At 43.7% G+C, this 21,411-nt stretch overlaps 1 protein-coding gene across 1 annotated transcript in view; it reads right to left on the bottom strand.

Moving 5' to 3' along the window:
* kiaa0930 overlaps window positions 1–21,411 on the bottom strand; it is a 52,603-nt gene that overhangs the window by 4,091 nt on the left and 27,101 nt on the right. Inside the window, exons 3-6 of the mRNA XM_080851140.1 lie at window positions 3,774–3,878; window positions 3,237–3,314; window positions 2,934–3,035; window positions 250–390 (exon numbers count right to left, since the gene is read on the bottom strand). Coding sequence (XP_080707266.1) covers window positions 250–390; window positions 2,934–3,035; window positions 3,237–3,314; window positions 3,774–3,878 — 426 coding nt within the window. The remainder of the gene's footprint in view (window positions 1–249; window positions 391–2,933; window positions 3,036–3,236; window positions 3,315–3,773; window positions 3,879–21,411) is intronic.

Below are 21,411 nucleotides of genomic sequence, written 5' to 3'. Positions count from 1 at the left end.
TTGAGAGACTGGAAACTAGCCTTTTGGCTATAATTGGGTGCATTAACATCTTAATGTTCATGAATGTACACTGTCCCTCTTGATTAAATAAATACATTGATTGATTGATTGATTGACTGCCATAGCTGTGGTCAGGGCTGCACCTTACCCTGTTGATCAGGGCTGTATCTTACACTCACAAACACACACACGCACACACACACACACACACACACACACACACACACACACACACACACACACACTAACCCTGTTGTCGTAGACCTTCCTCAGGGCCTCGTAGCGGATGGAGCCCTGGAAGATCACTCCCTGGAAGGTGTTGCTCTTGTCGCTCGCCACCAGCTCCACACACACCATCTCTCCTTCTCCGACAGACATGTCGCTGAACACCTGTGCGTCACAGCGGACATGTTGGACAAGTCATCAGGATCTCACAACCTTACTTGCATCACCCCTACACCACTGCTTGAGAGTAGATTTGTGTATCTCCAGCAGTTGAACTAGTTAACCGTTGCTACCGCTGTTTCTAGACACAAAAGCATAACTGCCTCTGAAATGTACTACACTTTTTAAAAAGCATGAAGAATGAATGGCAGAAGTACAAGATAAAAAACTTGTAAAACAAGAGCCTGGTTTTCTAAAGAACACAGTAGATCACTTTGCATTGGTCACTATGAAGATGTTAGTGGCATGACCTAAATCCACATGAGGAGTGGTTAAAGTCTCTTAGAGCCATTCCCATTGAAGAGATAAGATCATTAATTAGCTTGACACTTGTATGAAATCCAACTTCTGCATGTCATCCTGCCATTGCATGGGCCAAACTGACAGTGTGTTTTATTAAAACAATCATCCCCATATCCATAACATCGTCTTTCCTTTTAGGTCATCCTAACTTCGTTGACATCCTCGTTTGACAGACTACACTAAGCTGAGTGGTAGACTATTTTTAAATCAAAGGGTGGTCGAGCTTTTACTGTCATTGGTCTAAATTAATGATGCTATAGTCTTCCCTTTGATGTAGATTTGCCGCCTGCTTCGGCACTTTCAGCTGCACTTGGTTCAGAGGTTAGGCTTTTTATTTGTGCTTTTAGTCAGTCTGAGGTTTACTTTAGGTTTTTAAATGTGTTCTTTTGCTCTATTTTTATCATTTTGGTGGTTCTATTCTGTTCCATTACCCCATATTTATGCTCGTCTCATATCCATCCTCTTGCTTGCTTATGTTCATCTGTTGCATTGTGTTTTCTCGCTTATCTATTTCCCTCTTTTATTATTTCTCTTATATTGTGAAATATTGATAATATATACAGTACTGTGCAAAAGTTTTAGGCAGGTGTGAAAAAATGCTGTAAACTAAGAATGCTTTCAAAAATGGAAGTGTTAACAGTTTATTTTCATCAATTCTTCATAAATTAACAAAATGCAGTGAAGGAACAGAAGAAAATTCTAACTTAAAATCAATATTTGGTGTGACCACCCTTTGCCTTCAAAATAGCATCAATTCTTCCAGATACACTTGCGCAGTTTTTGAAGGAACACGGCTGGTAAATTGTTCCAAACATCTTAGAGAACTAACCACAGATCTTCTGTGGATGTAGGCTTCCTAAAATTCTTCTGTCTCTTCATGTAAACCCAGACAGACTCGATGATGTAGAGATTAGGGCTCTGTGGGGGTCATACCATCACTTGCAGGACTTTCTGTTCTTCTTTAAGCTGAAGATAGTTGTTAATGACATTGGCTGTATGTTTGGGGTTATGTTCCTGCTGCAGAATACATTTGGTGCCAATCATACGCCTCCCTGATGGTATTGCATGATGGATTAGTATCTGCCTGTATTTCTCAGCATTGAGGACACCATTCATCCTGACCAAATCTCCAACTCCACTTGCAGAAATGCAGCCCCAAACTGGAAAGGAACCTCTACCATGCTTCACTGTTGCCTGCAGACTCTCATTATTGTACCTCTCTCCAGCCCTTCGGCGAACAAACTGCCTTCTTCTACAGCCAAATATTTCTAATTTTGACTCATCAGTCCAGAGCACCTTCTGCCATGTTTCTGCACCCTAGTTTCTATGTTTACGTGCTTAGTTCAGTCACTTGGCCTTGTTTCCTTGTCGGGGTAGAGCTTTTTGGCTGCAACTCTTCCATGAAGACCACTTCTGGCCAGACTTCCCCGGACAGTAAATGTCTGTACCTGGGTACCACTGGTTTCTGCCAGTTCTGAGCTGATGCCACTGCTTGAAATCTTCCGATTTCGAAGGTAAATAAGCTTGATGTGTTTTTCATCAGCTGCATTAAGTTTCCTTGGCTGACCACTGCGTCTACGATCCTCAACGTCTTCTTCAAAAGAGCTGGAACTGCACATTTTGAAACCCCTGTCTGCTTTGAAATCTTTGTCTGGGAGAGACCCTGCTGATGCAGTATAACTACGTTGTGTCTTGTTGCTGTGCTCAGTCTTACCATGTAAATGGATAAAAAATAAACATTTATTGTTTACATTTTTCAAAGCATTCTTAGTTAATAGCATTTTTTCACACCTGCCTAAAACTTTTGCACAGTACTGTATGTCTGTTTATTTTAATAGTTAATTGATTAACCTTGACTGGGGAGCACATTGGACCTGTTGTTTTTAAATGTGCTCTATAAATAAATGAGAGTTGACTTGACCTCATTGATTTCTCATCAGGAGCGAGGCCATTTGAAACAGTAGCTACCCGTTTCCCAGCCCAGTTAATGAAGCTGCTCTGGCAACATGGACGACTGTGACCCCATGAGGTCACAATTCATTAGACAGCTGGCCACTCAGGACCCAATCAACAGCACCTCCCAGGGGCCCCATTGGCCGGTTCCCACAGTCAATCAAACTGCCTTGGAACCGTCTCATTAGATTGTCAGGGAAGTGAAGGGGAAGGGAGGAGGGGCTGGGACTTACCTCGTCAAAGTTATCGATCATGAAAAAGATGTTGGGGTAGCTCATCTTGGACTCTTCGCCCTTACTGTCCATGGGGTTTTTGCTGGGCGAGGCGAAGACTTGCTGGATATATAAAGAAACAGGCAAAGATAGATAGACTGAATGTATATATGTACTGACAAATGTATAAACAAACAAGTATTAGTATACAGATACACACATAAACAAAAAAATAAGCTTCTCTGTAATGGTTTAATACCAAAACCATGCACATGTCTCTATGATGCCGACACACAACTCAAGCTGCATGTCCTTCCATCTCACCTGAGACTTCTTCTTATGGATGTGGATGTCACCTGCATCGGAACGAGTGCACACTGCACAGGTGACCACATAATCCAGCTGTAGATGACAACAGCAACAACATTCATAATAATATATGTATATCATTTGAATATAATAACACAACATACAATGTATATTAATGCAAAATCCCATACTATTATGTATTATGTATAATGTGGACATTTCACCACTTATTTGTCAGACATGTTTATATCTACAGAATATTTACAGAAAAGTGTAATACTAAGTATGCATAATAATCAGTAATAAAACTGAGTGTGTATAAATGTAGTGTGCACAATAAAAAGCTTCCTAGTGCGAGGAGCTTCATCAGCTCTCCATTAGAAAACCAACTGCTGTAGCGGCGCCCTCTTACCTTGGACATTTCACCACTTATTTGTCAGACATGTCTATATCTACAGAATATTTACAGAAAAGTGTAATACTAAGTATGTATTATAATCATTAATAATACTCTCCATAAGAAGACCAACTGCTGTAGGGGCGCCCTCTTACCTTCTGCAGAATGAGGTTCAAGTAGACACTCTCCTCCCAGTCAATGTCAGGATCCCCCAGACCAGGAAGCTTCTTGGAGTCCCTCCTGTAGACCTCTACCTCCACCTGAAGAGCACAAAGCACATACTTAAGTAAGCATATCTACATCTCGGTGCAAACAAGTACAGTAAAATGTCCACATACTACATATCTCATAATGTGGGATTATATTACTAAGGGCGTATTCAGACCAGGAAAGTCCGATAGTTCACTTGCTTTGGTCCGAACCTTTTTTTTTTTTTTGGTGCGGTTCGCTTTCAGACTGTAAGTTTCAGTAAACGGACCAAATTCTGTCAACAAAGCCACGCGCCCCGAGGTCGTTCAGCTATTGGTCAGAACCTACACCCGCAACACAAAGTGCTAAGACAGTTCAAATAAAGTGAATGGTAGTCATGGACGCTTTCCGTGCCGTTATTGCTAATATTATCAAATCTATATGCATTTTCAATGTTTTGCTATTTTCACAACTGTGTAACAATGCTGTTGTACAAGTCATTTGTCAACAACAACGTCAAAGGGCCAGGCGGCTACAGAGGATAGCGTTGATGTCTGCTCATCAAGCTTTGACAATTCAGGCTCTTCAAGCAAGACGTATAAGGTAGTCTATCTATCGAGATATTCGTATCCATTCCTTACATCAGTATCATGTTTCACTGCAGGTCATACTACACTTCTTCAGGCTAGGAAAAGACTCGGTAGGCCTACGTCAGTCTGTTTTACTGTTAACGCCCCCGAACTCAAAACCGTACACGTTATTGTTGCACAAGCACTGAATCAAACCCACACTCAAACGGAAAATAAACATAAATGGATATAAGGCCACTGGCTTTTGTTGAGGTTTACAACAGAGCTGTAGTCATCACAGTGGTAGACTGAGTACAGTTGAGTACACTTTATTTTTGTCCCTTTCCACGCACAAATTAAACTATTAAAACGTCCTAAAAAGAATGTTGTTTTGGTCAGAACATATTTTCAGGGTGTGGGCAAATATATAACCAAGGCATTATATATCTAGGATGTTTAATGTTTATGTAATTAATCAAACAAAACGGTGCACTGTTGTCCCAACTGTACCCTAGCTAAAAACGGTGGGGTACAGTTGAGACATAGCAGGGTGCAGTTGAGACACCATTCTAATCAATGGGAGGTAATAGCTGTAGTATATTGATACTATAGCTGTGTAGCTAGACCTGCTATCTTATTGGTAGTTAAACAGTGCCATCTAGTGGTGATCTGGTTATGTGGTAATCCCCATATGTTGCCTGTGTGAGTTAGTCTGAGAGTGGCAATAGAGAGAAGCAGACGTGTTTAAGTTGGTCTCCGTCATCTTTAGCTTTAGGAATATATCAACTGTGTAAGAGCAGTCTGAATATATTACAGTGGCGACGAGGATGGGATATATTTTTAGTGGAAAGGGATTCCCAGTTGCAGAGCTAGTGAATTAAATAGTTTTACACGAAAGCAACGTGACTACCAGAGAACTAGCTGCTAGCAAGACAAGCCAAGCTAACGTGGAGTGTGTCGCTTGAAGTTAACGGCAGCATGGCATATTTCATCGGAAACATTGGCGAGTACAAGGAAGGTAAAGAGGACTTCGAGTCATACCTCGAGAGGTTCGAGCAATGGATGATTGTCAATGAAGTGGAGCAAGGTAAAAAGGCCAACGTTTTCCTGTCTATAATAGGCGCAGAAGCCTATGGACTGTTAAAAAACCTCTGCATACCAGATAAGCCAAGTAGCCTCCATTATGACGTGCTTAGCGGGAAACTAACGTCCCATTATAAGCCCAAACCACTAGTTATCGCTGAAAGGTTTAAATTTCAAAAAAGGAACCAACAAGAAAATGAATCTGTGTCGGATTATGTGGTAGCGTTAAAGCACCTGTCCATACATTGTGAATTTGGTACTCATTTAGACGAAGCACTGAGGGACAGATTTGTTAGTGGTTTGAGGGTGGAGGCTATTCAGAGAAAGTTGCTTACTGAACATCAGCTAACATTTGCAAAAGCATGTGAGTTGTCGTTATCAATGGAAATGGCATCGAAGAATACGATGGAGTTTGCCAGCAAAATGAAAGGAGCTGCCGCGGTGAACAACATAGACCAGAAGAGAGCAAACAAGAGTGCGTGGAAAAGTAGACCAGCCACCAGCGAGTGGAAAAGTAAGGTCACAAATGACGGTTCCAGACCACAGAGAACAGAAACGCACCAGCCTTGTTACCGATGTGGGGGTAGCAGTCATGCAGCGCAGGTATGCAGGTACAGAACAGAGACATGTCACAAGTGTTCAAAAGTTGGACACATAGCAAGGATGTGTAAAGCTGAGAGTAGGCAGGGACATACACGGTATGTGGCTGAAAACAGCAGTCCAAAGCGCAGGTATGCAGGTACAGAACAGAGACATGTCACAAGTGTTCAAAAGTTGGACACATAGCAAGGATGTGTAAAGCTGAGAGTAGGCAGGGACATACACGGTATGTGGCTGAAAACAGCAGTCCAAATGACACATCAGGAAATGATGATGATGATGATCTGTTTGGGTCATATTCCATGAATACAGTGTATCCAACCAATACAGTTGGTAATGGAAAAAAGGACATTAGAGTCAATGTGCAGTTAGAAGGAACTCCAGTGGATATGCAGCTTGACACAGGAGCTGCTGTCACACTTGTGTCTGAGATAGTGTATAAGAAACATCTCTCTCATCTGCCACTGAAAGAAAGCAAAGTGCGGCTGTCAACCTTTTCCGGTGAGAACATTCCCTTGATGGGACAAGTGACTGTCAATGCGAAATATGGGAACCAGAGTGGTGATTTACCCCTTGTGATAGTGAAAGGTGACAGACCAGCCCTCCTTGGCCGTAACTGGCTCACAAACTTTGAACTAGACTGGGCAAGCATATTCTCAGTTATACCAGCAGGGGGCAGAAATAACGCAGACGTAGAGGAAATGTTGCAGAGACACAAAGCAGTGTTTTCTGAGGAGCCTGGCACTATTCGTGAGTTTAAGGCCAGCATAACAGTGAAGCCAGACACCAAGCCAGTTTTCAGGAAGGCAAGACCAGTGCCATATGCACTAAAAGACGCAGTGGAGAAAGAGTTAGACAGATTAGAGAAAGCAGGCATTATCTCAAAGATAGAACGTAGTCAGTGGGCCGCCCCAATAGTAGTTGTACCCAAATCAGACAAGTCAATTCGTATCTGTGGCGACTATAAAGTCACGGTAAATCAGAGTGTGGAGGAGGAGAACTATCCACTACCGAACGCGGAAGATCTCTTTGCCACACTGGCCGGGGGCACTCTCTTTAGCAAATTAGACCTGTCACATGCCTATCAACAGCTTGAGTTAGAGAAGGACTCAGAGAAGTACTTGACAGTAAATACTCACAAAGGACTGTATGTCTATCATAGACTTTCATATGGAGTGTCCAGTGCGCCTGCTATGTTCCAGAATGTGATGGACCAGATCCTACAAGGCTTGGAGCATGTGACCTGCTTCCTAGATGACATACTGGTCACGGGCAGAACAAGAGTGGAGCACCTGAGGAACCTAGAGGAGGTACTGAGCCGGCTGGAGAGCTATGGGGTGAGAGTAAAAAGGGCTAAATGTACTTTCATGCAGGAGAAGGTGGAGTACCTGGGGCATCTGATTGACCGAGAGGGACTTCACCCCACTGAGACAAAGGTTGCCGCCATAGGAAATGCACCCCAGCCCACAAACGTCACAGAGCTACGGTCATTTCTTGGACTGTTAAACTATTATGGGCGTTTCATGAAAGACCTGTCGACCGTACTGCAGCCGCTACACCAACTTCTAAAGAAAGAAGTCGACTGGAAATGGACACCAGAGTGCGCAGCAGCATTCAAGAATGCAAAAGAACAGCTAGTGAAGACCTCAGTGGTAGTTCATTATGACACAAAGAAACCCCTGAGATTAGCTTGCGATGCATCCCCTTATGGGATAGGTGCGGTCATGTCACACATAATGGAAAATGGGGATGAGAAACCAATCGCTTTTGCGTCACGCACACTGACAGAGGCAGAGAGTAAATATAGTCAGATAGAGAAGGAGGCTTTGGCTATAATATTTGGCGTGACCAAATTTCATAAATATCTGTATGGCCGCAAGTTCAGCTTAATAACTGACCACAAACCCCTCCTTGCCATCTTAGGACCCAAGTCTGAAATCCCCACACTAGCCGCTTTGCGTATGCAGCGATGGGCACTGAGACTGATGGCTTATGACTACAGTATAGAGTACAGAACGTCAGCAGAAAATGCAAATGCAGATGCATTATCTAGACTGCCAGAGAAGGGAAAGGATAATACAGCAGAGGAGAACAGTATCTTTTATTTCTCATTAGTTGATGAGCTTCCCGTGCAGGCTACAGAGATTGCACATAGCACACTAAAGGACCCAGTCCTATGCAAGGTACTGGAGCTGACTCGTTCTGGATGGCCGAGTTATGTCAAGGATGACACACTGAAACCATACTTCACCCGAAAGAATGAACTGTCTGTGGAACAAGGATGCATTCTGTGGGGAATTCGAGTAATCATCCCACCAGCACACCGAGACCGACTACTGAACGACCTACACCAAGGGCACCCCGGAGGGTGCAAGATGAAGAACTTGGCCAGGAGCTACTTGTGGTGGCCCCAGTTAGACAGTGATATAGAACGTGCAGTACAGCAATGTGATGCTTGTCAGAGTGTGAGGAAACTACCAGCAGTAGCACCACTACACTGCTGGCAGTGGCCTACTAGGGTGTGGCAGAGGATACATATTGACTTTGCAGAGAAGGATCAACACCACTTCCTTGTGTTGGTGGACAGTCATTCGAAATGGCTTGAGGTAATTCCCATGGCAACAACCACAGCTGCCAAAACGATTGAGGTGCTGCGGAACATCTTTTCTTCCTACGGTCTTCCCGAGGAGATTGTTTCTGACAACGGTCCTCAATTCACCTCACAGGAGTACAAGACATTCCTGCAAAGCAACGGCATAAAGCAGACCTTGGTACCAGCCTACCATCCTGCTTCTAATGGAGCTGCAGAGAGAGCAGTCCAGACAGTGAAAGCATCACTGCTGAAACAAGTGCTCGATGAGAAGAAACAAAATGTCACCATAACAATTCAGCACAGGCTAGCAAACTTCCTGATGTCCTACAGGATTACACCACACAGCATTACTGGTTGCCCACCAGCTGAACTCTTCCTCAAACGTCAAATCAGGACCAGGTTCAGCCTACTTAAACCAGATCTCGCTCGAGTGGTGGAAGCCAAACAACAAAAACAGAAAGACTACCATGATCAAACCGCCTCCAAGCTGAGACATCTGTCTGAGGGTGACTCAGTTCTGATCCGAAACTTCCGTGGAGGAAAGGAGAGGTGGACGAAAGGAACGGTGGAAAAGAGACTCGGTCCAGTCACTTACCTGGTGTGGAACGGAGTGAGCCGACGCACTGTCCACATCGACCATCTGCTGTACAACCGGCCGTCCAGTCCAGAAACCGGTGAGTTCCAGGATAAGCAGTTGGACGCCAACGACGACTACCCTGCAGTGGTTCATGCGGATTTGGGGGGGAAAGGCACACCTGGAGCAGTAGGTGGTAGCCCGTACTCACCTGAAGCTACACCATTGCCACAGATGCAGGCGAAGGAGACACTTGCTACACCTTTACCAGGCTCAGTGGTCTGTGACAAGGCAGTGACACCGGCCAACCGAGCAGCCACTTCCCCTGAGGTGTCTGGGCGCAGGTACCCCCTGAGAGAGAGGGCGCCTCCTAAACGACTGACCTTGTGATCAGTCAGTTCCTGAGAAACATTGTTCCTTTAAACAAAAGAGTTCCTGTTTATAAAAAAAGAAAATGTGAAAAAGAGTTCCTGAGACTAACATGTAAATGGGTTTAATGGTTTGGGTTGGCCGTAATGATTTAGTTGAAATTTCTGAAAAGTAGTTTGCCAGAGCAAATGTTTTGTTAAAATTAAATAAGGGAGTTATTATTAATGGGAACTTCATAGTTTAAGGGGGAGGAGTGTAGTATATTGATACTATAGCTGTGTAGCTAGACCTGCTATCTTATTGGTAGTTAAACAGTGCCATCTAGTGGTGATCTGGTTATGTGGTAATCCCCATATGTTGCCTGTGTGAGTTAGTCTGAGAGTGGCAATAAAGAGAAGCAGACGTGTTTAAGTTGGTCTCCGTCATCTTTAGCTTTAGGAATATATCAACTGTGTAAGAGCAGTCTGAATATATTACAATAGCCATGGGAGCTAATAGCTTTTACTGCCATTGTATGCCAAATACGGCGGCGTTTTTATGTGTACGCTCCAACATATATGAAATGTGGGCATCTGTCCAAATGTCCACAAGCGCACGGGTCTCCTCCTCGGCCCAGGTTTGTCCCCTACTCATTGTATTAAGATTTTTCGTTTTTCCCAAAAGTTTGACAAATGAATACCGGTAATGGTCGGTTTACACTCTGTTACCCAGCAACACCAGACCAACGACGGTAGCTCCCGAGGTACAAAATATCAAAAAGTCTGGGATTAGGTCCGGTCTGCTTTCACACCTCCAAAAGGTCCGCACCAGGGTTGTTTGATCCGGAACGAGTCCGACCTTTCAGCTCGGTCTCGGTCCGCTTGTTTGGTCCGGACCAGAGTTCGGTGGTTTGTATTCAGACCATCCCAAAAGGTCCGAACCAACGAAAATCTGGTCCGTTTGGTCGTTTGGTGTGGACCAAACGGGGTAGGTGTGAATGCGCCCTAAATATACTACTAATAAGGTCCTTTCTGTGCGGAGTTTGCATGTTCTCCCCGTGCTGCGTGGGATGGAAGTTATCATTGTCACCTATTAATAATAATACAAAAAAACAATCCCACAAGCCCCAGGTGCTTGACCGGTGTGATATTAGTTTGGGAAGGTGACACCAGAGGACATCATCAGTTCACACTTTCCTTGCTCAAGTGTACTTTACTTTCTTTTGTCCTTTAAAGCCAAAAAGGGTCATCTTAATGACTGCTTCATGTCGCTCCTAGCTTTAGATTTTATCTTCTTTCTTTTCTCTCTCCCATTAGATATGAGCCTGGCTCTCGGCCCAGCAGTGTGACAGGTTATAACTCACTCTGTGTGTGTCTGGGAGGCATGTGAGTCCTATGAGAGAGACGGACTAATAAAGACAAAAAAGAGAGGAAGAGATGGGGGGGGGGGGGCAAGAGAGAGGAACAGGGGACTGAAAGAAAGAAAGAAAGAAAGAAAGAAAGAAAGATCCGGGCTGCAGATGATCATCTGTGAGTGAAGCGGATGAATCTGTCTGGGTGATCCACTGCTCCAGAAAAATGTTTTTGATTGATTTTGGACCATATACATTCTTACCTACTGAGCCTTATTGGTTAACTTCCTTTTGCCTGAACTAAATCTGGTGGTTCCACATGGACTAAGCCATATTCATCCCCAACTTCTGTTCTTCACTGCACTCCTCCTTCACATCTCAGTAGTGATGTTGTTGTTTGCATAAAGACCGATGCCCACCGGCGGCGTCTGATGCATGTCAAGGACCTTAATTCCTGGCTATACGGAGGGCAGTCTGTCCTTGGCTTCTCATAAGGCAAGGTGCTTATGGTGATGCTTATGGGCTCTCCTTGAGAGAGTGTGTGTGTGTGTGTGTGTATGCATATTCATGTTTGTGTGTGTGAGTGAGTGAGAAAATGAGTGTGTGAGTGTGTTTTTGTGTGTGTATATGTGCGCTATCCAAAATGACTGTGTTTATCTTCCTGTGATGAAATACTCCCTCGTCCAAACTCCTTACTGGTTCACACATCGGGCATCTCTGACTTAATGATTCCAAGATACGGGGGTTGCTATAGTGACAGTGAAGTGCGTCTCTGCACGTCTGTAAGTGAGTACTACGTAAATCCTATTGCGCTCTCAGATTGTGTCTGTGAATATTCTATTCTGTAAACCTCGAGGCAATAAACCCCTTCAGCTCAACCATGCATGTATGTATTCACAGTGAAACCAATCTAGGTCACCAACTCTCCCCAGTTATTGGTGTTTCGTATACAAGCAGACCAACTCTGAAAAACATCATTTCATATGTGTTCTTTTGTAGTTTCAATTTCTTCAGTATTTATCTACAATGTAGAAAATAATAAAAGTAAAGAAAACACTTCTCCAAAAAATGTGTGTCCAAACTTTTGACTGGTACTGTATATCAACAATATATATATCATAACAACGCACACCAAATCCAAACCACACTGACGCAACAAAAAAGAGAACAAACAGCAACTAGGAAATCCCCAACGTGCACACAGAGTCAAAACATCTGGACCCTGAACTCTAGCCAGCACACTCGCACACTCACGGAGGCTCCCTCCTACTTCAGATAACGACTCGTCTGAGCAGTCGGAGGCCATCGACTGACTGCATCCATTATTGAAGCCCAACTGCGGAGCAGCTCTGCTGTCGTGTTCCTCACGCCTGAAGGGCCTCAGTGGTCGGAGCCCAGGCTGGCGCACAGGAAATAGACCATAAAACAGATCCAGTGTTTTACCTGTGGGACGCCAACCACCTATTGTCCTGGCAGGACAGTCAAGCAGCCTCCGTAGCGGGCGGCTCAACACGATAAGATCAAGGACTGAGCGACATAGGAGGTCATTCGTCCCAGCTGCCATGAAACTTTAATTATTATGCACTTTACACCATGTACATAGGAGCTGAATTGTATTGTTTGTAATGTCTGTATATATTGTTTGTAATTATTGTAAATATGTGAGAGCTGCAAGATCCCTGAATTTCCCCACGGGATTAATAAAGTATTTATCTATCTATCTATATATCTATCTAACAGAGAGTACAGGGACTCTGCTGAAACTGTAGCCAAATACGCACAGACATGACAGCCTTTGAACTTGTTAAGTGTAACACTTATTACAAGCTATAGTTAAGTTAGAGTAAGTTTGAACCAGTCTCACGGCTCGAAGGGAGCAGTAGTAGTTAAACAGTAATAATAGCCATAATCAATAATGGGAAGTAGGCCTATCTGTTGTGAAACTATGATGAGTAGCTTACATCGGCCATGAATGAGTCAACATAACAGGTAAAGTTACCTGCATAGTTAGACTTGGTTAGACCTAACGAGAGAACATCTGTTTATACAGCTACATCAATGTAGACTCCTGAGTAGGCTATTGTCAGCTTGCACCGTAACCCAGTTCCAGGACTGACTTGTCCTCAGTGCACACGTCAAATCTAGCCCTGCGAGACATGCTTTTTTCATTATTATTTATTTAAGATTATGTCACGACACATTTTGCATTTTTATGACAGTGTGTCGTGACAACAGGCTTGCACTGCTAAAAGCCTTGTTTTCTGGTGTGTCAGATGGACATTATGCTGATGCGGTAGATAAATTGCTTTTACAGGGTGCTAACTGGGGCTGTTTTACTGGGCAGCACAGACAGACAAAACAGAACTACAGTTAGCTGCTGAGGTGAGTTCGAATGTGTTTTGATTTCAATCCATTTCACTGCACTTTCTAATAAAAATGTTCAACTTGCATCACTGTATTACAGGAATGATACAAAATGGCGAGTATGGTTCTTACTGTGAACACACATGTCTGACAGCAGTAAGAGAAGGGAGGGAGGTGGAGAAGGGGATGAAAGGGTTGGAGGAGAAAGAGATACAGGAGGCAAGAAAGAAAAGATAAGAATGAAGAAGAGGGAGACACAAGGAAGTGGAGGAAGATACGAAGATGAAGCCTAAGAAGGAAAAGATAAACAAGAAAAAAAAAGAAGGTGGCAGAAGACGACGAAGATGAAGAATAAGAAAGAAAAAAAAAATCAGGAAGAAGATGCAGTTGATAACGAAGAGATGTAGGCATGTAATAGGCATGTAATAGGCATGTAAGCTGGGCATTCTTTCTGACAGCCATCATACTGAGCCCCATCACAGGACGCGCTTGGTTAGTCTGATGCAGTCAGTTTGGCTAGCCCCAAATCTTTACCATGTCATGCTCGCTCAAACATCAGACAGACAGACAGATAGAGAAAGATACAGAGAGAGAGAGAGCGAGAGAGTGGTAGAAGGGATAGAAGAGAGGCTTAATGTCAATGCCAGCAGGATCCTCCTACCGCTTCAAGTGCAGTGCCATAAAAATGCTGTTGCATGCTGGGACACTTGCTGAATGCCCCCTCCACTAAAATGCCATACTATATCACAAGACCAACAGCACCTCCAACGAAGAGTAGAAGATCCACCCAGTACACATATAAAATGTTGAAAATGTAAATGCTAAATACTTACATCTACAATATAAATAAAATGGTAATAATGTTGTCAGTAGCTTGCCCGTCAAAGGAGTTATGGCAGTCCTTTGTTTGTTTGTTCAGCGTGCCAGCGACAATAGACTCACTTTAACTCGACCTTTTCAAAGGCCACTGAGTCAACAGAGCACTGCATCTCCACCTACTATGCATGCAAATGCACAGACCCTTTAACCTTTTCATGCACACACAACAAACTAATCCCTTGTATATATATATATATCAGACAGAGCACTGCATCTCTCTGCCTCTCATATCTCTCTCTCTCTTCTCATTGTGCTCTGTCTCTCTCTCTCGCTCTCTCTCTCTCCTGTATTTGGGTGCTGAATGAAAGGAATGCTCGAATAGATTGATGCACTGCTATATATATATATATAAAAAAAAATATATATAGCAGTGCATCAATCTATTCGGGCATTCCTTTCATTCAGCATCAATGCCACCATGTGGATGCTCACCTGTATCCTGTTCCTTTACACTAATAAAGACAAGAACGAGTGGATTAGAATTAGAAGAATTGCGTCTTGCAACTTTAGAAGCTGTCTAGCTCAGACGCATACCTGATATGGACCCGCACAGTCCAGACATTACTTGTTGTCAGGATAATAGAGGGAACAATACACTAGATATTGGGCCTCCAGAGGAAACAGAGTCTCATCACTGCCAGTCCACACCATGGAGAATTATTCTGAAGCACTGCTGCACACAGATACAGGAGAGAGAGAGCGAGAGAGAGAGCGAGAGAGCGAGAGAGAGAGCAAGAAAGAGAAAGCGAGAGAGAAAGAGAGAGAGAGCACAATGAGAAGAGAAAAAGAGAGACAGAGCACAATGAGAAGAGAGAGAGAGAGTACAATGAGATGAGAGAGAGAGGTGAGAGACAGAGAGATGAGCAAGAGAGAGGAGGAGGAAAGAGAGAGGGACAGAGAGAGGAGGAGAGAGACAGACAGGGACAGAGTTAGAGGGACAGAGAGAGGAGGAGAGAGACAGAGAGGGACAGAGATAGAGGAACAGAGAGAGGAGGAGAGAGACAGAGAGGGACAGAGATAGAGGGACAGAGAGAGGAGGAGAGAGACAGAGAGGGACAGAGATAGAGGGACAGAGAGAGGAGGAGAGAGACAGAGAGGGACAGAGATAGAGGGACAGAGAGAGGAGGAGAGAGACAGAGAGGGACAGAGATAGAGGGACAGAGAGAGGAGGAGAGAGACAGAGAGGGACAGAGATAGAGGGACAGAGAGAGGAGGAGAGAGACAGAGAGGGACAGAGAGAGGAGGAGAGAGACAGAGAGGGACAGAGATAGAGGGACAGAGAGAGGAGGAGAGAGACAGAGAGGGACAGAGTTAGAGGGACAGAGAGAGGAGGAGAGAGACAGAGAGGGACAGAGATAGAGGGACAAAGAGAGGAGGAGAGAGACAGAGAGGGACAGAGATAGAGGGACAGAGAGAGGAGGAGAGAGACAGAGAGGGACAGAGATAGAGGGACAGAGAGAGGAGGAGAGAGACAGAGAGGGACAGAGATAGAGGGACAGAGAGAGGAGGAGAGAGACAGAGAGGGACAGAGATAGAGGGACAGAGAGAGGAGGAGAGAGACAGAGAGGGACAGAGAGAGGAGGAGAGAGACAGAGAGGGACAGAGAGAGGAGGAGAGAGACAGAGAGAGGAGGAGAGAGACAGAGAGGGACAGAGATAGAGGGACAGAGAGAGGAGGAGGAAAGAGAGAGGGACAGAGATAGAGGGACAGAGAGAGGAGGAGAGAGACAGAGAGGGACAGAGATAGAGGGACAGAGAGAGGAGGAGAGAGACAGAGAGGGACAGAGAGTGAGTACTCTATTGACATCCCTTGTGTTCTCCCTTTCCATTTAAATGCTAATGTTGGCTAAAAAAAAAGGCAGAGATTAAAAAGCGAGGGATGACTGCATGTAGGGAGGAGGAGAGGAGAGACGTCTCTCATTATTGCGGCACATATTGTGTGTTGCTCAGGTGATTTAATCACGGGCAGCCTGTCACAGCTCCGCCAGTGTGAGCACTAAACAACCGAGGGCCCCGCCACAATGGCAAACACTGTCAATATTAATCAGGCTTTCTGCCATGCCGCATTTGTGTGGCGAAAGAAGAGTGTGTGTGCATGTGTGTGTATCACTGTGACTTTGTGTGAAACACCATTTCTGGGTGTGTTAGTGTGTGTGTGTACATGTGTAGGATAATGGTGCCAGGTTAGATTCTTGGTTCGTATAAAAACCCTGTGTCTGTGAAGCATAACTAACTTCGCGTTGTGGCCAACTACCCAATAACCTAACTATGAAGATGCATCACAATAGTACTGTTCAGTTAACAGATCAATACTAGTTAAGCAGACTGAAGCTTAGCCATGTAAAAAATGATGCTATGATATGCTCGCTAGATACAGTATGTGTCCAGTTCACAGTCTCCGAAAGGGAACGGAATACACACACACACACACATGCAAGTGTGTGTGTGTGTGTGTGTGTGTGTGTGTGTGTGTGGTGTCAGCAGCTGATGAATGCGGTCTTATGAAGGGAATTACATCACCCTGCTCTTAGCTGTTCTTTGTCCCACGGGCACTAGGAAAAATCAATACATCCACTTGCACATCCACTTGCACATAACTGTCCTAACCACACAGGTTCTATTTGATGACTTATTCATTCATTTAGCTTTTAGCAACATCACAACAACAATACAAATTAAACGTGACTCAATGGAGGCTAAATTATCTCCAGTCTGCCAGTGAAAGTCTGTTAGTTAAGTTTTGCCTCAAAAATGCCAGTGAACAAAATCTAAACTATGATGACACTGACTGCAAACATATGGCTTCGAGAAGAGGCGCACAAAAATGAAGCTCATTATGACTTGTTGCTGGATTTGATTTAGATAGAAAGGTGACAAGAGTCTGTTGCAAGTCAGACACCAGTCACAAAACCACAGACAGTCAGTCAACAGTGCTTGATTCAAAGAGAATGACTAACAGTATTGCAGCTTAAAGGTGCAGTACATGCTTTTTTGTCTTATGAAAATGTATGACAATTGTTATATGAAAATATGAATATTCTTCTGGACTTAAAATGACATAACCCTGAAGGCATGAAAAATACATTGTGTCCCTCAATATGAGAGTGCATTTTACACACTTTGTTTGTTTGTTTGTTTGTTTCAGCCCCTTATAGGTATTTGTCTACATGTATGAGACATCATAATAGCGATCAAATGCATAGAGAACACCTCAAAGCTTCAACATGCACACAAAAAAACAAGGGGACTATTATCTTGCAGATTTATATAATTAGTATAGCTCTATAAGTATTTCTTTCTACCACAAAAAGCACACCATTAAATCCACAGCTTCAAGAACAAGAAACACGACAAGAAAATGAGAGGTGAAAACCAGAAACAGGGAGGGAGAAAGTCAAATCTTTTTCGAAAGAGAAGAAGGTCTGTTGTGAGCCGTCACATGTCTGAGACACTGTCAGTGGGGTGACTGCAGTGCTCAGCAGGGGCGACACACACACATACACACACACACACACACACACACACACACACACACACACACACACACACACACACACACACACACACACACACACACACACACACAGGGATAATATCTCTTTACCCAGAACTTTTCATCACTGTAGTTCATGCACAACAGAGGTCCTTCCCCAAATAGGCAACGCTCTTGACAGATTTCTTCAGTTAATTTCTTGAACCTTCTGCCTACGCTACAAAACTGATGAAGTGTGACAAGAGTGCATCTTCGAAACTGGATGTGTGACTGTGGGAGATTTGGGGATATTGATGAGCTTACACTTAAATTATTTTATAAGATTTTACAGTTATTTTTACTCTGCGCTGAAAAATTGAGCAAAAGGGTATTTCATATGCTTACATTCCCAAAAGGTGATCCCCTGGAGAATGGATGGATCTGTGAACTTCTACTCTGGATGGGACCAGTTCAAGAGTGGTTTTGGACATGCAGCTGGAGAATACTGGACTGGAGAGTAGAAAGGTTACTATTATGTCCTTAGCTACTGGATTATTAGTTTCTGGATTAGGATGCGTTCACATCTCCTAACAATCAACCAAAGATGTGCTGACAAAAATAATATCACACAGAATTTACGAGACTTTCCATGCAACGTTTGGAGATCATGAGTGAGATCTACGAACTGAGGGTGGAGTAATAATTGCACAGATATATAAGAGACATTGCCAGTGAGATGAACCTACTTTCTGTATGCACAGGTGACAAAACAGCAACCAGGACCTCTCGCCCTACTCCAACTGTGCGGAGAAGCAAGAGGGAGGCTCCTGGCACTCAGTGGTGTAGTCCAGGGTACGCAGGTATACCCACTTCTGAAAGAAGAGGGATTATCCTGTGCTGTATGGGCTGCTTACACAAAATTAAGAGTATACCCACTTCTCCAGAGCCCACTACACCACTGCTGGCACTGGGCAGGAACCAACAGCAACATCAACAGTGTCTACATGAGGGGGCGGAGCAATGCCCACAGCGTCTACTGGCACACCTTCGGGAAGCGAACTTCTCAAAGTCCATCTCAATGAATAGACTACTGGGCCCTCATCATTCACCAACATTCCATACAAGTGGAAATACTCTTAAAGGATTAGGAGTGACACCGTATTCAAAGCCTTGGTCGTATGACTGACATATCAATGTCATAAGCACGTTAAAAAGATGTTATATCTTCTCATAAGTTGCCCTGACAGTCAGTGAAGGCTTTAAAAATGTTTGAAGCAATGCCAGCTTAAAAGCATGTAACACAGGCTGCAATGGCGTCAAGAAGAGCTTTCATCACAATTAACGATGATGCTAATTGGTTAAATGAACAGTAATGGCATTGCATAATGACCATCATGATGACTAATGACAAGATATGGCATCTGCCATGAAATCATCTAGACAAGATTACGTCACTCTTACGACAGGGGGCTCAAGTTGCTCTTTAACTGTGTACATTCATGACTCATGACGCACTAGACCTCAAAATAAAACGTCTGTCTATCGCCATAACTGTTTATGTCACTGAGTCAAAGCTACAATGTGTTGAAATGGCACTTTCGAAGTACATGACACACTGTCACATACAAAAAAAATAAAAACATTGATCGCATTGGCTTGGAGACCTGGCATTTACCGAGAAACATTGAACTGCAAGTTGGTTCTCAGGGCCTAGACTGCTGCAAAGGGCAGCGTTACGCAACACGCAAGCAAAGGCTGAAAATATTACGCTTCCCCGTGCAGTCACGAAATCTGCAATGAGTCATAAGCCACCAGCATCTCTCTTTCTTCTTAGTCTGCTAGAATCCTTGGCAGCCTCGACAGCAAAGCATATTATACTTCAGGAGTTATGAGGCTAAACATAACAGGCCTATACACTTTTATGACACTTGAGTGCAGTTCTTGCACAATGTTGTAACTGTAAGTATGGCATGGTGTCTATAACCAAACAAGTTATAAAGCCCCGCCTGCCTTTTGCTCTCAACTCAGTTATAGCTGAGATTATTGTCTGGACACACGATGACTCACTCTGCCACTCTGAAGGGCGGACCAATCAGGGACCAGTGGGGGTGGCTACCTTCAATGACACTGAAGTGAAGCGCTTGATTGAAACATAGTCCCAACAATGGCAGCAGTCCTAGAGCTAGACAAAGCATACAAACAGAAGTGGCAACGCTAGCATATGAAAATTCAAGCCGGAGCAAAAAGAATGAGTACATTTCTTCATCAAGGGCAGAAACATTATTTCCTAACTGCCAAGGGGGTTTGGGAAAAGGCTAATGTATCATCTTGAACCATTACTGGCGAAATAGGAAGTATAGCAATCCCATAGTGGTCAATGCCAATCAGGCTAAAGGTTAAGGTTCATGTCTTGGTTAAGACCCTTCTTCCCTTTCTATGCATACTGTGACATGGACATACATGTTGGAGAGTGGACTAACTTTCTGTTCGCTTACTGTGTGTTATACTGTAATGTTGGAACGCAAATGGGGGAGTACTGGCTTAGTTATTAAGCTTGTTGACCATTCAAAAATGTTTGTCTTTGGTCCTTCCTCTCTCACATCACAAGGGCTGGAGTTCATTCATTTCCTGAGAGTGACCTAGACCCACAAGCTGCCAACGAAGTCTATACTCATTACAAATCATTCGCCGTCTCCTCTGGAGTAGTCACAGAAGGAGACGGCTACATGCTCTTTGTTGATTGTTTTTTTTATGGGAGGGGAGGTAGTTTGGTATTCCAGTATTCCAGAAATACACTCTACAGTCATTTTGGCATCTAAAGTGAAGTGAAGTAAAGATATAGTCAGTAGATATAATTTTTTTCAACTTCAGCTAATTTCTCTTCACGGCCCTCAAGCTGTCCATTCTAAGTGTGCTCAAAACACACACACACACACACACACACACACACACACACACACACACACACACACACACACAGTTGTAGCTCTGTAAATTGGCAACAAATAAAGTGGCAGTGTTACACTATTCCAGGGTTATCTATGATTGGCTGTTGAGTTCAAATAACAACAGCCAATCCAATACAGATAATCTTCCACCAGGATCAAGGATGTACAGGTCAGGTCAAAAACAGTCATGTTTGCACCTTTAAGTAGATCCGTATGTACTTAAAGGTGCAAACATGACTGTTTTTGACCTGATTCTGCTTAAGCATATATAAGCAGGGCCTTACACCTAATACGGGATTCCTAATTCCCTTATAATCTCTACTTCGCGGACGGACAACACCGCAAATTCCCCACCTTCCATAAGGACAACGAGCCATCCTGGGGAAACTGTGGCCTGTTCTCCTTTAAATCAGCATAGAGGTCCATGAAGATGCGGCTGACTTTTCAGCCACTATTGCCCCTGTAGTTCCAGTTCCTCAGACCAAACCCAACCGATGAATAAGATCTCAGATAAATTCATATAACCATCATGAATAACTAATTTTCCCCAAAAAATATCTGTGAAACTGCAAGGTGTCAGCATAAATGTTAACCCCTAAATGTTGGTGCAGTTCGTGCTAATGTTTGCCTTTGCCTGCAGTATTAAATAGGGAAGAATACAAAGCAGAACATGATTTGGCAACACTGTGATAGCAGACATTGACCCTCCAACTATTAAACATCTACCTCATTATGCCTTCCTTATCAGTCTAACTAAAGCCAATATATCCAGATAACAGTGGCTTACCAAACTCTAAATATTACTGCTAGGATAACAATTCAAA

Source organism: Sprattus sprattus (assembly GCF_963457725.1).
Source record: "Sprattus sprattus genome assembly, chromosome: 14".
NCBI classification, from domain to species: domain Eukaryota; kingdom Metazoa; phylum Chordata; class Actinopteri; order Clupeiformes; family Clupeidae; genus Sprattus; species Sprattus sprattus.
Note: the sequence above shows the minus strand (reverse complement) of the source record. Positions and strands in the feature narration are given on the sequence as shown.